The sequence below is a fragment of the Mus caroli genome, unplaced genomic scaffold (assembly GCF_978045245.1).
Source record: "Mus caroli unplaced genomic scaffold, Mus_caroli_1 scaffold_6, whole genome shotgun sequence".
Lineage (NCBI taxonomy): Eukaryota > Metazoa > Chordata > Mammalia > Rodentia > Muridae > Mus > Mus caroli.
Window position 1 is genome coordinate 11,633,069 of NW_028227261.1, and position 17,603 is coordinate 11,650,671.

Genomic DNA, 17,603 nt, shown 5'->3' on the forward strand with positions numbered 1-17,603 from the left:
TACAGGAGCCATCTGAACCTGAGAAATCTCACATACTGTTGAACCTACTCCATTCGATTTCTATGACAGACCTGGCCGTCAGACTTTTACTGTTGAACCTACTCCATTCCATTTCTATGACAGACCTGGCAGACAGACTTTTATTTATTTCTTTAAACTTTTATTTAACTATAGGTGTGTTCTTCTGCATGCCTATATGAGACCAGTGGAGCCCAGAAGTCATCACAAAATGCATCACACAGGATTCAGACAAAAATCATACCTTGTTTTGTGTGTAGAAAGAAAGAATTAGTCTGTGTTTCTTTTCATGAACAGCAAGTGCCCTTTACCCCTGAGTCATCTCTCCAGCCCAGAGGTTTACATTTCTGCTACAATTTTATGATAGAACCTGAATATAACCCTGAGTTCTATTTTTTATTAAAAAATGAAGGAAGAGTCAGAAATAATAGTAATCTGTGCCATCCATAATCATGTTAGATGAATGAGCTCAAATAATAAAGATAAGAATAGTGATCAAGTCAAAGAATCATAAATGGTTCTGATCCTTGTAGCCTATAATAATGTTAGATGAGTAAGCTCAAATGATAAAGCAAAGAATAATCCTGGAGTCAAAAGACTTAGACTTCATGTTGGACAGTCATAGATTTATGAATAATAATGTATCCATAATTAATGAATAATTAGTATAATTATTATACAACCTAAAACGTTCCTTTCCATTATAAAACAGCACTCTATATTACCATTGTGTTGTCACATAACCCATTTATTTACTCGTATACTTCTAAGTATTCTGAAGGTAAACCTGTGTGGAATTTATGAAATTATTATCTGTTTTACTTTTGTCATGTATTAGAAAATGGTGCATAATATTAATGCAACAAAATGTTTTGTTTTGGTTTGGTTTTGGTTTTGTTTTTTTGAGATAGGGTTTTTCTGTATAGTCCTGGCTGTCCTGTAACTCACTCTGTAGACCAGGCTGGCCTCCAACTCAGAAATCCTCCTGCCTCTGCCTCTTGAGTGCTGAAATTAAAGGCATGAGCCACCACGACCGGCTTAATATTTTTATTTATTTCACTAAATATTCTCAAATTAATTCTTCAATACATATTTCAATTCTTCATGAAAATATGCTTATGGAATTGTATCACAAGGTATATTATTCTATGTCTTGCTTCTAATGGCCATTTTATACTCTGATTTTACAGTTTTTATCTGCTTAGATACAAAGAAAATTATTTCTTTTAAGTAATCCTTGAATTTTGACCCCCATACTCTATTTCTTTGGTCTAGAAAGGATACAGCATTGTATATAGGCCTTCAAATCTCAACTGAGCATTTTAGACTAGAGTCTGACTGTTGAAACCCAACTGCATACAGGATAGATACAGGGTCCACATTTGATCAAAGCTGACATTTGTAGATATTTTTAGTCACCATCATTTATGATCTGAGATGTGATACTGTGATCAATATTGTTATTAAAAAAGTGTTCTTAAAGATGTCTATTAAGTGTTCTTAAAGATATTCCTGCATCCAGACCTCAAATGTGTACTTTATTATATCTCAATATTTGCTGAATGTGAGGCCATTATGTCACCTACTTTTCACTAAAAGTAGAGACACAATATAGACTATGATGATTTTAGATGATATCATTTCTTAAAATGGCCTTATAATTCTTATGACCTAACATATATTCTGTTCTTGATTAGCTTTCAGAATATGACATGATTTGTTCTTTCCTCTAAAAGGGAACCTTAAATCCAATCATAATATGTTTTTCTATATTTTCATCTGCTGCTTTCCTAAAGCACCATGATCAAGGAAAGTAATTGAAGAAAAAGACCACGTTGGGTAATGCTTCCAGAGGATAACTATCCACCATGGTAAGGAGGCCTGACAGCAAATAGCCATGTTTTTGAAATAGACAGCTGAGAGATCACATCCTCACCTCCAGTCATTAAGGAGGAAGAGAGAACTAAGATGGCTTTGGTCTATTCTTTTTCTCAGAGCCTACCACCAGTGTCATTCTTTATTCAGTAAGGTTCCACAACTAAATTTTTGAAAACATTGTGACCAATTGGGGTTCCAACTTCAAAAGTGAGACATATTCATTCAGAACTATATCAGCAGTCTTCTAACATCCTCTCACATTTTAGCCAGTTTTGATATCAACATAGTAAATATAACTTTAATTTCTCGTTTGAGTTTCCTGTTTGGTTAGTTAGTTAGTTTGTTTGTGAGACAGAGTCTCACTCTTCAGACTTGACTCTCATGTATCCTGATATAGAGACAAGAATGGCTTCTAGCTCACATAAATTTGCCTGCCTGAGCACCCTGAGTGCTAGGATGAAAGACCTTCCCCACTGTATTAGGCTTTAATCAAACATTTATCTTTTAATATTTCTGCTAACATGCAACAAGAATTTTGTTCATTTGTGTCACCTGACTTACTTGATTGACTGAGGCAGCTCCTTCAGCTTCCATTGGAACATTGATGTTTGTCTTCTACATGCTCTATCTTTGTGAATTGGCCCTCCATTGAGTTACCATCCTGCTTAGAGTTCATTTCTCATTTCATTCATATTGAGGATTCCTTAGATGTTTATATGACTGGGTGCAATGTTAACATCCTGCATTATCAAAATTATTTCCTTAGCCACTTGCAGGACTTCTCTTGTCTTTCATTCAGTTAGTTCCTGTCCTCTTTGAGTTCCTGTGCTTGTTTCCTCTTTATGTCCATTGACCTCATTGAATGGTGTTCAAATTGTATTTTTTCTTCTGTCTCTTGAGTTTGTTTCATCATTCTTCTTGTCATGAGCAACGGTATTGCATTTTTGATTTGGGGTAGGTAAGTTCTATTACCATTGTCAAATTGCTTTAGTTCCAGCCTCTAAGTTTCCTTTTGCTGTGTGGCATTAGGTCAGTTGGCAGGGATATCCATCTGAGATGTTATGGTTAATCATTGAAAATCTAATATGGTGGACAGGAACTTTTTTACAGCTTCTTACTAAGTCCAGTTCTGTTCTATGCAGGTAGCAAACATGCGTTGGTGTAGAACAGGCCTTGAACATCCTGGCAGCTATTTGGAAGTCTGCTTGAGCTGAGTGGGAAGAATAGGTCTGGGTGTGCTGTGTAAAATTGGTTTGTTGAATTTCCTAGTCTGGGCAGAGTTAGAGATGAAACATAACCTTAAACACAGACATTTTGGGTTGTGCTTGTGGAGTCCCCATGCCCTCAAAGTCTTGAGGGACTTAAAAAAGAGTCTCTCCTAAGGAGCCTCCAGTATCCACAAGCTGTGCCTCTGTCTCCAGAGTGCAGGGAATAAAACCCAGAGTCTCTATGCCCAGTTTTGTATTCACTGCCAGGATTCCTTATCAAACTTTGCTCATATGTGCAGGCTGTCTGTGAATGAATTTTGTGTTAGAGAGCTTACAGTGAAATGCTGAAAATATAAAGAAGATTTCAAGGAAGCTATGGTTATATTTCTTCATGCGTGTCCTTTTGGAAGTTGTTAGGTTCCTTTCATTTTTGTTCCATGATTAATTCAGGAACTGATCAGGGTAAAATACTGTCACCATGAACTTAACGTTTCTCTGCGCCTCTTAGTTTTGACTGAGCTCTGATGGGAAGTGGGTCTCATGTTATCCAACCTAAAATGCTACCTAAATATCAGTCTTAATTGTATCATCCTTAGGAAATTGTTTGTAGCATTCTCTCTCTTTTTTTTTCTCTTTATCTACTGAGACCTGTACTTTGTTAAAAATGCAGGTACTTTCTGAAGATTATCATTCATATGTGTGTGTATACATATATATGTATATATTTAGTGATTCATATGTGTGTGTGTGTGTATATATATATATATATATATATATATATATATATATATAGAGAGAGAGAGAGAGAGAGAGAGAGAGTGATTCAGAATGTTTTTTTCTAGACAAAGTTTCTCTGTATAACTCTGGTTGTGCTATAACTCACTTTGTGGACCATGCTTGCCTCGAACTTAGAAATCTGCCTGCCTTTGCCTCCTGAGAGCTGGGATTAAAGTCACTATGCCCGGCTTTTGTTTGTTTGTTTGTTTGTTTATTTCAAGACAGGGTTTCTCTGTGTAGCCCTGGCTGTCCTGAAACTCACTTTCTAGACCAGGCTGGCCTCAAACTCAGAAATCTGCCTTCCTCTGCCTCCCATGTGCAATTCAGAATTTTAAATCATGAGTTCTTCAATATCAAAAGAATTTGCCAAGAACAAAGATTCTGCTTGTGCATTTTGTTTATTTATGCAATCACACCATTATTGAAAAGTTTAAATTAAATTTCTTCCTTTTCTAAAATTGTTTCTGTTTTCTTTGTGTTTCTCAAATGTCTATAGCTAGTTGTCTTGTTTTCATTTGTTTTGTTTTCTTGTTCTTTCATGTATATGAGTGATTAGTCTGCATGCATGTTGGTGAATCACACAGGGGCTGGGTCTGCAGAGTATGGAAGAAGGCATTGAATACTCTGGCATGAGAGCTGCCATTTGTGTGTTGTGATGAGACTCCAGTCATCTGGAAGAAGACACAGTACTCCTAAACAGTAATCCTCACTCCATCCCCTGTAGGTAGATTAGAAATATATTAAGTTCAATTGAGAAGACTGTGAACCTTTGTCTTGTTATGCTGTCTGTTTGGTTCTGCACAGTTTCTTTTTCTTGAACAGAAAACCAGGATTCACAATTAATACTCTCCATTATATAGATATGTTTCATCTAATATGACTTGTAATATGGATTTTATAGTGAAGTTTTCAGAAGATTGCTGGATGAAGTAATGATATTTCTCAGATTTTATTCCTTAGATTTTACTCTAAAACATTTTTCTTGTATTGTGGGTAGTATATATGTTTCACATTGTTCTCTGTTACTTCTGTGGTACATAGTTTTCCTGTGTTGTACATGAGTTCTCTTATATTGATTTATTCCTCACAAGAACTCTCTTATTTCTTCTGCCTTCATACAAACTTCATTATCTACTTCCTTTGTTCATATTTTCATATATTTATTATCTAAGATAGCTGACTTAAAAACTAGTCTTAATAATTTACTACATTCATATGTTCCTTAAACACTGTCAATATGAGTAGCCACTTTTCCAGAAAGTAACAGATTTTGCAGGTGTTTTCATTCAGGGCTTGAAAAAATGTCATTCCCTGCTCCATTGATTTTAATCAGTAAGTATTTATTACTACTGTATGGTATCACAATGTAGCCTATTTTGGTGATAAGGGATTTAATCAATGAGTAAGTATTTATTACTACTGTATGGTATCACAATGTAGCCTATTTTGGTGATAAGGGATAGGACAAGACAACTGGAATAAGATGCACATGGTTATATCACGTAGATGTGACAATAGCTGGGGGTACATCTGGGAGCTGAAGAAACCAAATGTATAGAGACATTCCTCATGAACACTAGATGAGAATGTTATGGCCTTGTGTGACCACCTCATATAGCTATTTGACCTTTGTCTGCTTTAAAAATATTTGATGTAACAAGTCATAGTAAAGTTATCTGGAAGGCTAAAAAGTGAAGAATTATGCCTATTCAGAAAAAGGTGTGTATTTGAGGAAATGTCAGTTTCAAGTTTTAACGTAGAAGCTGTATTTTCCTCATGACTTCATGGAGGAAGCATTTAAAACCATGGGTACACTGGTAGATATACATTGCCAGACAGATTGGTATTTCAGCACAAAGATCAGCGTGTAGGGAGAGCGAATGATGATTCCTTACACCTAGCAGACAAGAGAAGTCTTTTATTAGGTTGCATGCCACAGCAGCATGTCCAAGTCCTTTTTAGACAATGAGGAGTCTCCTGATATATCAGATTATCCTCCATGAAAATATAAAGCCAAGTGATATTTTCTTGTATTTTCAGTAGCTTATTAAGTGTATTATCAGATTGGAGTGTTCTCTTTAAATATGTGTAGTTCTTGTGTTGAAGAATTATGTTTCTTGTAATTTGAGAAAACGTACCTTCTCTGTATCCTTATTTGACACATTGAAAATCTTCCAGGTATTATTTTTAAGCACTACTGCACTGTGAAAAGGTAGTGTGGTGGCTTTGCACATCCTGGTCTCTTTTCTGAAAAAAGGAGTAGAATGATGACAGCTGTCTTTATCTTTTGTAGTGAGAGATGTAGGATGTTAGCTATTATCTTCCTTAGACTGAGGAATATTCCTTTTGTTTTCACAATACCCAGAGCTTTCAAGGTGATCCACTGTGATATTTTTCCCCAGGCTTTTTGTAACTGTATCGTCATGGTTACGAGCCTTCTCTCACTGTACATACATTGTGCTATGACTTGTTTTGTTTATGCCTGTTGGAATAGTCTTGCATCTCTGGCATGAAATCAAGTAGAGTTCACTTTCTGCATCCACCAGAAAGATTCTTTTTTCCATGGACATTGATGCACCTTGACTGTTACTTTTTCCTTTGTACATATTTTATGGTCATTTGTTTTGGAACCAAATAAAGCCAGCTTTTTGTGATGACTGTACAATATACCCCCTTTTCTGTCTTCTGCAATAGTTTAGTCTCTTTGCAAGATTATTGTGGGATTTTCTAAATCAACTTGTGAATTCTGAGATACATCTATTTAGTTTACATGCAGTGTTTGAAGAAACACTTAGGACCTGGGTGTCAGCATTTCCTATTACGTGGCCTAGTGTCACTACCTAGAAAGTTTTTTTCTAAGAAATCCTCATTTTCCTCATCAATTCTCATTAATTGGCATCTACTAGCCCTTAGTCTTTGACTCTAGTCCCGAAATATAAGTTTTCACTAATAACCCTGAGTATCAGTACTTTATAGCAGGTATCCATGTGCTCTGTGTTTGTGCCTGACGACTCCTGAAATTAGAAATCATCCTCAGATTATACTCATATTCTTTATCAGTCAAAATGTATCATGTCAGTAGAAACATTGGCAAGAGCCCTGGTATTACTTTGCTTTATTTTTTTAATGTGGTTTAGCATGGTCTTTAATGGCATTTCATTTATTTCATTATTTAGTCCTTGATGTGAAATTTAAGAAGAATTTGAATGTTTGCTCCTCACCAAGGATCTGGGAGAAGAACAACTAAAAGAATGAGTGCCTCTCTGGTAAACCCTCCACAGGTCAGTATCCTGTCTTCATATCTTTTTAAAATCCCTTTTATATTAAGAACATTCAAGAGTTTTATTATCTGTATGTTGAATATTATCTAAGGGGATTATTTTCTATGCTCTTCATTTTCCTGAGTGATAATGAAAATTTAAGTATTTGGTTTCTCACGTATATAATAGCTTTATATTTTCACTGGTTTTTATACTGTGAAGACATATAATTATGATCAAACTGCATGTCTCAAAGAGCATCTATTGGAAATGATGCTCAAAAAATATATTGATGACTATTTCCTACGTTGGATAAAGTTATATTAGTCTGGAAGTAAAGTCTCTTGTCCCACATAAATTGCAATACAGGAATGGTCAGGTTTTCAGACACAAGCTTATGAATGTGGATATGTAAATATGTAGAAACTCACATCACTAAGCAATATATGGAAGAGTAGAATTTGTAGTCGCATAAAATTATATGAGGCCCACCGTCTTGAATTTTTCTTTTCTTTTTTTTTTCAAGACAGTGTTTTTCTGTATTCCCCTGGGTGTCCTGGAACTCACTCCGTAGACCAGGCTGGCCTCGTACTCAGAGATCTGCCTGCCTCTGCCTCCTGAGTGCTGGGGTTAAAGGCCTGCGCCACCAAGTCCGGCTGTCTTGAATCTTAATAGTAAATGAATTAGCTCCCTAGAAACACAGATGATGGAAGAAAACTGTCTTTCTTTTTCCATTGATGTGATTTGAGCTGATGCAGATTTCAGTATTCTGACAATTCTTTTTAACATTTTAAGTCACACAGTAATCATTTTAGTGTTGACATCCAAAATTGGACTCAAGAGAGATACTGTCCCTGTGACATGTTTATTTTCCTTTTGTTTTTGTACCAGTCCTTAGAAGTAGTGTAGGTCCTGGGGTCTTCACCTTTGTATTTCATCACATAAAATACATTTGAAACATTTTTCTAGAGAGGATAGCCTTGGTGCTGTGCATAAACCATCAATTTTCAAGTGTAAGTGAATGTCCTTTCTATTTTTTGTTTCCTTTTCGTTAGAAGGAAGACAGGTTGATACACCCTATGTTATTCCTCTTCAGCCAAGCAATGCATTACATAGGGAAAGCTGAAGGGCTGTGGCAATGTTTCTATTTTTATTGCAATACTATTTTCTGTAGGTATATACATGTTCATCTGAATGTTTTTATGTGTATAGAATTGCACATTCTGCCCGTAAAACATTGAGTTCAGCACCAAACCTTGGAGACTGAAGTCAGGTATAATAGTGAGCTGCAATATATTTTGAGAGAGCCGGGCGTGGTGGCGCACGCCTTTAATCCCAGCATTTAGGAGGCAGAGGCAGGTGAATTTCTGAGTTTGATGCCAGCCTGGTCTACAGAGTGAGTTCCAGGACATCCAGGGCTACACAGAGAAACCCTGTCTCGAAAAATCAAAAAAAAAAAAAAATATATATATATATATATATTTTTTTTGAGAGAATTAAATTAGGTTTCTATATAGAAACAGCAAGTACCTTTACATCTTGGTATTTTTTTTTCATGCCCTAGGTTTATAATTTGAGGCTCATTTGTACAATAGACAGTATATAACCTGTGTATTTTAGTTTTTGATAAATAAAGCAAGAAATGTAAATCATACTTCTCTATGCAATCTCAAATTCTGATACACAAATGGTCAAATTCTGACAAAAAGAAAGTTAAAATTGGGGGATTGAAAATTTCAGTTAAGGTGATACCATGAGGAATCAATTATTAAATATTCATGAAGAGTTAGAATAATTCTTCATCAATTTGAAAACACAATTTGAGCAAAGAAAATGATTGTAGTTCATTGGAATGCATTGCTGCCTATGACATTTGCTTACACACCCATAACTAATCATTCTTCAGTGAAAGGCCATATGGCAGTTATGAAATTGTTATGCTGTGTATTGCTCATGCCAACTTAGATAAAGTATGAAGTGATTTTAATGCTCACAAATACTGGTTTTTCTACTTTATGGTTTTGAATATATTTTCTAAAAATAACTTCCCAAAGCATTTGGTTCTCTGTGTCATACAGAATGTTCAGTGCTCTGTTGTTGCAGTTTTATGTTGTTTAACACAAAACCTCTGACATTCAGTCCATCCATTAATTCTGCATTTCATATTCTGATTCTACCTGTTTGCTCTAGAAAGGATGTAGCTTTGTAGTTAGGCATCAGATTGTCAAATAGATATGATATACTACAGTCATGGAAGACACAGCTGCACAAGGACTCAGCTAGTCTCCATATTTGATAAAGGTAGATATTGTAAAATTTGAAAACATATTTTTTGTCATCATAATTGATGATCTATGATTCTTTTTTATATCAGCCTATCTTTTATAAATGTACATTATGGCATCTAGACATCAAATGTACATCTTATATTCTGTAAATGTTTACTGATTTTGACATTGTTATATCAATCATTCTCAGAGAAAGATAAATCTAAAAAAGTCTATGAGTATTATAGAATTTATCTGTTATTAAAGTTAAAGTTTGTTTTTCTTCAATATATGTTGGTTACATTTGCCGGAATGTATGCATATGTGCTATGTAGTGCTCAGTAGAGATCACTGGATTTTTAAAGGATTGGTTTTAACCATCTACTATTTAGTGCCATGTGAGTGCTGGGAAACAAATTTCTTTTTTTTTTTTTTAAAGATTTATTTATTTATTTATTTATTTATTATATGAAAGTACACTGTAGCTGTCTTCAGACACTCCAGAAGAGGGAGTCAGATCTCGTTACGGATGGTTGTGATCCAACCATGTGGTTGCTGGGATTTGAACTCTGAACCTTTGGAAGAGCAGTCGGGTGCTCTTACCCACTGAACCATCTCACCAGCCCGGGAAACAAATTTCATAATAGAGGACTTGAAAAGATATGATACATTCCAAACTGCCCACAATACTTTTGAACAAGGTTATGGTAGCAAACCTTTCATTTGCTGCCACTAAGGTCTCAGTAACCAAAGAAAATTGAAGAATATGAGAGCCTTTTTTAATGCAAGCAGTACGCTAAATCATTCTATAGGTTGTCTGTGGTAATGCAATAATTCATATCTTCAGACACAACTCCATAAACTTTTAGAATACATTTGTCGATCAATATCTTCTTGCCTCATTTATATCACAAGGTGTATCTTAATTAGTTCCTTTTTAACATAAGAAAGCAATTTTGTCCATAGCACCTAAGAAGTTTTCTGTTACAGGATCTGTTAACCTTCAACGACGTGGCTTTGAACTTTTCATTGGAGGAATGGGAATGTCTCAATTTAGCTCAGAGGACATTATACATGGAAGTAATGTTGGAGAATTACAACAATCTGTTATTTGTGGGTAAGAATGCACTTCTTGTTGAATTCCTGATTCTTTCTTTGAATTTTCCTACTTTGTGTTTATATAAACTCTCTGAAATATCTAGAGACCCCCAAATGAGGGAAATTATAGTAAAAATCATAATTTTCATTGTTTCATTTACATTTCTCTGATTACTTTGGGAAAGTAACCAGTGCTCTATTCTCTGAGGTCTCTCCTCCCCACTTATCTAGCTCCAGTCAAGACTTTCACTTTCAAGAAAAATTAAGCAATCAGAATAAGGAATTGTATTTTTATACATATAATAATTGGAGTATTTTATTCTTACCACTGCTTTAAACTATTCTCTTACTTATGATTTTAAAAAATGCACAAGATTTCAAGTGGATATATTGTTTGTGTGGAGATTTTATTATTATTATTATTATTATTATCTGTTTGACATTTGGTCTCTGTGTTTTGTTCTGGGACAACCGGATCTTTATCCTAACATTTTGGATGTTGAAACAGAACTATATAGTGGTTTCTAATGACAATTTCATTTGCATCATAAATTCATACCTGACCAAAACTATAAAGTATCATTCTGAAACCTATTGTAACTTTAAAATTAGAGCTGTATTGTTCAGAGATCTACTTTCTGACATTTCATTACAGATGGATCACTTACATATCCTAGTTTCTGCAAAGTACAATATTTTTTTCTTAAATGTTATTTTAATTATTACATTACAAATGATATACCCCTTGCAGTTCCCTTTCTATAAACCACTTATTCTATCCACCCTACTCCATGCTTGTATGAGGGTGCTTCACCCATCCACAACAGCTTCACTGCCCGAGGATTCTTCTATGCTGGGGCATCTAGCCTTTAGAGGTCCAAAGGCCTCCATTCCAATTGATGACAGATAAGGCGATGCTGTATTATGTAAGCTGCTGGAGCCATTGGCCACTCCATGTGTAGTCTTTGGCAGGTTCTTTAGTTCTTGAGTGCTTTGGGGTATCTGGTTGGTTGATATTGTTGTTCTTTCTATGAGGTTGTAAACACCTTCAGCTCCTTCAGTCCTTCACATAACTTTACTTTGGGGTCACTTTGCTCCATCTGATAGTTGGCTGCAAGCATCTGCATTTATTTTGGTCAGGTTCTGGCAGAGCCTCTCCAGGAGTCAGCTATATCATGTTTCAGTTAAGAAGCATGTTACGGCATCAGCCATAATATCAGTGTTTGATGTCTATAGATGGGATTGATCCCCAGGTGGGGCAGTCTCTGGATGGCCTTTCCTTCAGTCTCTGCTCCACTCTTTACCCCTGCATTTCCTTTAGATAGAAGCAATTCTGCGTTAACCTTTTTTATATGGGTTGTTGTTACCATTTTAAAGTAACACTTAGAAGACTATTATCAATTCTTGACATTTGATATAGATGAGATTTTAGGTACATCTGAGGATCCATGCAATGATAAAAAAAAAAAAAAAAAAACAGAGAAACCTCTCTTGAGAGTATGAATACATTAGAACACTGATTATGGAATCATACTTACTCCTCATATAAGTAATCCCTATTATCCCTAATTCCCACTTTTTTCAGAAAATCAACACATCTGTGGAAAAAATGAGTCGGTCTTGGATCAAGACATACAGCACATTGTCAATGAGCATGGGCATATCCGAAAGAAGTCTATCCGAAAGAAGTCTTCTAAATGTAATGAGCTTAGAAATGTGATTCATGAATCCTCCGAAAGTACACCTTATAACACTAACCAAAGAGATGCCACTCTCCAATCCTCAAACCTAAAAAGATATATAACTGGGACCACTAAAGAAGTTTGCACATATAAAGACTGTGTAGACTGTTTAAAGGGGTCTTCTATCATTAGTCTCAATCAAGGAACCCACATAGAGAAGAAAGAACACAACAGAAATAAAAATCTTGATGAGGTTTTGGTTTCTAAACATAAACCCGTTGTGAGACAAAACAAAAGTGAAATGAACACTTACACTTGTGGTGAATTTGACAAATGCTTTACTCAGAGTGTCAGTCTTCAAAGTAAGCAGAGAATTTATCCAGGAAAGAAATCTTACAAATATAGTGAAAGTGACAAATGCTTTACCCAACCTTGCCATCTTAGTATTCATCATAGATTTCATTCAGGAGAGAAACCTTACAAATGTAGTGAATGCGACAAATGCTTTACTGACAAAGGCAGTCTGAGAGTTCATCAGAGAATTCATACAGGAGACAAACCATACAAATGCAGTGAGTGTGACAAATGCTTTACTGACAAAGGCTATCTTAGTATTCATCAGAGAATTCATACAGGAGAGAAACCGTACAAATGCAGTGAGTGTGACAAATGCTTTACCCAACCTTGCCATCTTAGTATTCATCGTAGAATTCATTCAGGAGAGAAACCGTACAAATGCAGTGAGTGTGACAAATGCTTTACCCAACCATCCCCTCTTAGTATTCATTTTAGAATTCATTCAGGAGAGAAACCTTACAAATGTAGTGAATGCGACAAATGCTTTACTGACAAAGGCAGTCTGAGAGTTCATCAGAGAATTCATACAGGAGAGAAACCGTACAAATGCAGTGAGTGTGACAAATGGTTTACCCAACCATCCCATCTTAGTATTCATCATAGAATTCATTCAGGAGAGAAACCTTACAAATGTAGTGAATGCGACAAATGCTTTACTGACAAAAGCAGTCTGAGAGTTCATCATAGAATTCATTCAGGAGAGAAACCTTACAAATGTAGTGAATGTGACAAATGCTTTACTGACAAAAGCAGTCTGAGAGTTCATCAGAGAATTCATACAGGAGAGAAACCGTACAAATGCAGTGAGTGTGACAAATGCTTTACTGACAAAGGCTATCTGAGAGTTCATCATAGAATTCATGCAGGAGAGAAACCTTACAAATGTAGTGAATGTGACAAATGCTTTACTCACAAAGGCTCTCTGAGAGTTCATCATAGAATTCATACAGGAGAGAAACCTTACAAATGTAGTGAATGTGAAAAATATTTTACTGAGAAAATCGGTCTGCGAAGGCATCAGAGAATTCATACAGGAGAGAAACCTTATAAATGCAGTGAATGTGACAAATGCTTTACCCGAAAATCACATCTTAGTATTCATCAGAGAATTCATACAGGAGAGAAACCGTACAAATGCAGTGAATGTGACAAATGCTTTACCCAACAATGCCGTCTTAGTATTCATCAGAAAATTCATTCAGGAGAGAAACCTTACAAATGCAATGAATGCGACAAAAGCTTTACTGACAAACACAGTCTGAGAAGGCATCAGAGAATTCATACAGGAGAGAAATCTTACAAATGTAATGAATGTGACAAATGATTTACCTGAAAATCACATCTTAGTACTCATCAGAGAATTCATACAGGAGAGAAACCTTACAAATGTAGTGAATGTGACAAATGCTTTACTGAGAAAGTCAATCTGAGAAGGCATCAGAGAACTCATACAGGAGAGAATTCTTACAAATGTATTGAATGTGACAAATGTTTTACCCAGAAATCCTATCTTGTTTTTAATCACAGAATTCATACATTAAAGAAACCTTACAAATGCAGTCAATGTGACAAATGATTTTCCCACAAGCTGAGTCTGAGAATGCATCAGAGAACTCATACAGTAGAGGAAACTTACAAAAATGCAGTGAATGTGATAAATGCTTTACTAATAAAGGCAGACTGAGAATTAATCAGATAATTTATAAATTTAAAAAAAAACCTTACAAGTATTTCGTATGTGATAAATGTAGTACCCACAACATCAGTCTGACAAATTAACAGATATTTCAAACAGTAGCGCAACATTATAAATGAAAAGAATGAGATAATCCTTTAACAAGAAATATCATCTTAAAATTCATTGGAGAATTCTTCCAAAAGGGAAATTTTTCAAATACATTGACTGTTTGAATCCTTTATTTTGGCCTATCTCTTAGAATGTAACAGATAATGTATACAGGCAAGAATCTTAACAAATAAAATAAATGCTGAAATGTCTTTGACTTAATTTCAGTGCAGAAAAAATATGTAAAAAAAATTTTATGGGAAAAATAGTTCTCCTGGGGAAATGTGGCATATGTTTCACACGGGTAATATTCTTTTCAACAGTTAGTGCTCCACACTAGAGAAATATTATGAATCTGAAAACTTTTGAAAACCTTCATGCAATGTTCAAATCTTAGATAATGTCAATTATTAAGCTGGCAGTAACTGAATATATGATAATGAAGAAACATTTTCATTAAACTTTTACTTGTTCACCCTCAAATATTATATGATGAAGTCAGGTGTGAAAGCCAGAAGAATATGATGTTGTGCAACAATTCATGGAGATAGAAACGATCCATTCCAAAAGGAAACTAAATAAAGAGTGTACTATTGCCTTCAAAATGTCTAATAAAACTGGCAGCATGTTGTATATTTAATTCAAATGAAGAAATTGACACAACTTATACTTGATAGTATATTTGACAATCTGAGCCACCAAGACTGCATGTTCTTAATCCTATAATATGCCTACAGATGTGAAGTGTGCTTTGAGTATCCAGTATTCATTTTTCTTATCACGTCAATGTGACAAATGATTTATTGGTTTCACGTTTCAGGATAGTAACTGACTATGAGTCCCTTATGCTCTGTCAATATCTCCTTCCTCATTGCCCTGTAAATAAAGCTGAATATTTTAATAAGGTTGACTTGGCTGTTTTCAGTTTGCACTTACGATAATTAGATGAATAAATGTTGCATCATCGCTGGAACTATTTCTCATAAAGTATTTGCTGAAGTCATGAATATTTTCTGTAAACCTGTAACTTAAACTTAATATTTGTGATTTTCAGCTGGTCAATAACAACCTTGACCCACATATGAATAATATGAATTGTATATAAGTGTTTAGCATTAGAAAATTTAACAACAGTGTATTAGAGATGATGATTTGTGTTAACTTAAAACAGGGAAGATTCTATGCAATATTCCAGGCTTACTGCGCGATCAGTACTAGGTTTATTAAAACAAACAAACAATCAAAGACAACAACAAAAAAACAAAACCAAACAACAAAACAGGAAACAAAAAACATGTAAAGGCATTTAGAACCTCAACAGTAAGTATGCACTCTCTCTCTACTCTCTCTCTCTCTCTCTCTCTTTCTCTCTCTCTTGACTCAAAGGAATATGAGATAAAATACTACCAAAAATAAATGAAAATATAGCTTCATAGTTTTCAGGGATATCCATCCTAACTGTGCTATGTCCCTGCACAACTCCAAAGCTCTCTCCAGGGACACGTATAACAAGTCATTATGGTGTCCTGTCCTATTCTTCCTCATACTCCACTCTGAACCTTCATACTCCACTCTACCTCAAGGACTGACTAAGATTTCCATTCTTGTCCTAAATCATTTAGGAGATGCTCACATTTTACACACCTTAGAATGTACATTTTGGAGAAAAATACAACAACTCACTATTAAGGTATTAATCTCCTTTTTATTTCATATGTGAGTTTATCCATACAAATAGCATGAATCTGTAAATCTTAAAAGAAGTACCCTTTGTATGGTAGATGAGATAAAATCTCATGCACAGTTTAGAAATCCAAACATCCAGGAAATACATTTGGAAGTACTGAAAAAAGATGAAAAATATTTATGCCAAGCAAAAGCATTTTATTAGAACATTTATAGTAAATTCAGGAAGACTCAGAAAATTAGGATCTAAGAAAATGTCATATGTTAAAGTGAACAAATCTATTATCACTACACATTTTCCTTGATCTAAACATAATAAGGACAAATTTCAACTTGTGAGAAACTTCGTGATAACATTATGTTATTCTCAGTAGTGGAAATTGTTGAACAAATCTATATCACTACACATTTTTCCTTGATTTAAAAAAAATAAGGAAAATTCTCATCTTTTGAGAAACTTAGTGATAACAATATGTTATTCTTAGTATTGGAAATTGTTGACCTCTTCCTTAGTAGGATCAAAACAGGTGCCATTTGGACTGGTATGAAATTGAAATTTTGGCCTCTAACCTGTCTCTTCACCACCATTAAACACAACTTGTAGTAGGATTTTCCAGAAAGCAGCATTTCAGGAAGTTTCCCTCCCTGGCCTCATCATGATAGTCGATGACTTCTGAGAATGCCACTAAAGAAACAATTGATATGATCCTACACACACACACACACACACACACAGATTCATTCACAAATACATTAACAGCCATAAATATAAATATGTTAAGTAGATGAAGAAGGGATGTTATATCAATGTCTGTGGCCATGCAGGAAATGGCCTGTGAGTTGAAAATAAAGATTTCTAGGAAGGTCCACATGTTTAAAAGAAAACACAGAGAAGGTCCTGGGAAAGCACTTCCTTATGAACCTGTGTAACATATGTTCCCTGAAATAATGGCATAGGGGGCAATGTAAGTAGTTGATCACTTATGAGCGTGAGTTTTGAGTCTTAAAAGCAGGTACTGACTTGACAGTTTCTTCCAGAGGCCTCCCTTCCTGGCACGTGTATGGTGTCTTCTCGTTGAGTCTATATATAGCATGCCATTCCGCAGGCACCCTTGTATTTATTGCTGTTCTGGCTTAACAGAACTCCTGTTGTGTCAAATAAGGAACACCTCAAGAACTTCATCGAGCCCTTGTGACTGCCATTCAGGTCCTTGCTCCTGCTCTCTCCTGCATGCCTTTATACCTGAAGGCACATGTACTCCCATGTATACACTCCCAGACCATGCACACAAACATACAATTTAAACATAATTATGTATAGTGTGCAGGGTTAGGTAGAGTGCTGGAATAATATCCCCTGTTTGTGGGGTGATGGGCTATACACAAACAGTCTGGTCTCCAGTCAAGCTGAGGTCTGAACGCCGGGACCCGGTGGTGATAATTCACCTACATGGGACGGAAGGAGTTCTCTCATGTCTCCTGAAACTCTGGCTCCTGTCAAAGTTACCGTCCCCTCAGCCCCCACAGGAGAAGCATGGTTAGTAGTCATATAGACAATGTCCCAAGCTTCTGACCTTCAGGCTAGA

At 35.4% G+C, this 17,603-nt stretch overlaps 1 protein-coding gene across 1 annotated transcript; it reads left to right on the forward strand.

The window, feature by feature from the left end:
- Positions 1-1,812: 1,812 nt before the first annotated feature.
- On the forward strand, positions 1,813-13,858 carry LOC147004142 (uncharacterized). The gene is given in 5 exon segments (XM_085838692.1): positions 1,813-1,889; positions 7,058-7,162; positions 10,399-10,525; positions 12,092-13,752; positions 13,754-13,858. Coding segments are annotated over 4 exon segments (1,917 nt in total). The 5' UTR covers positions 1,813-1,889; positions 7,058-7,087; the 3' UTR covers positions 13,808-13,858.
- The last annotated feature ends 3,745 nt before the right edge of the window (positions 13,859-17,603 follow it).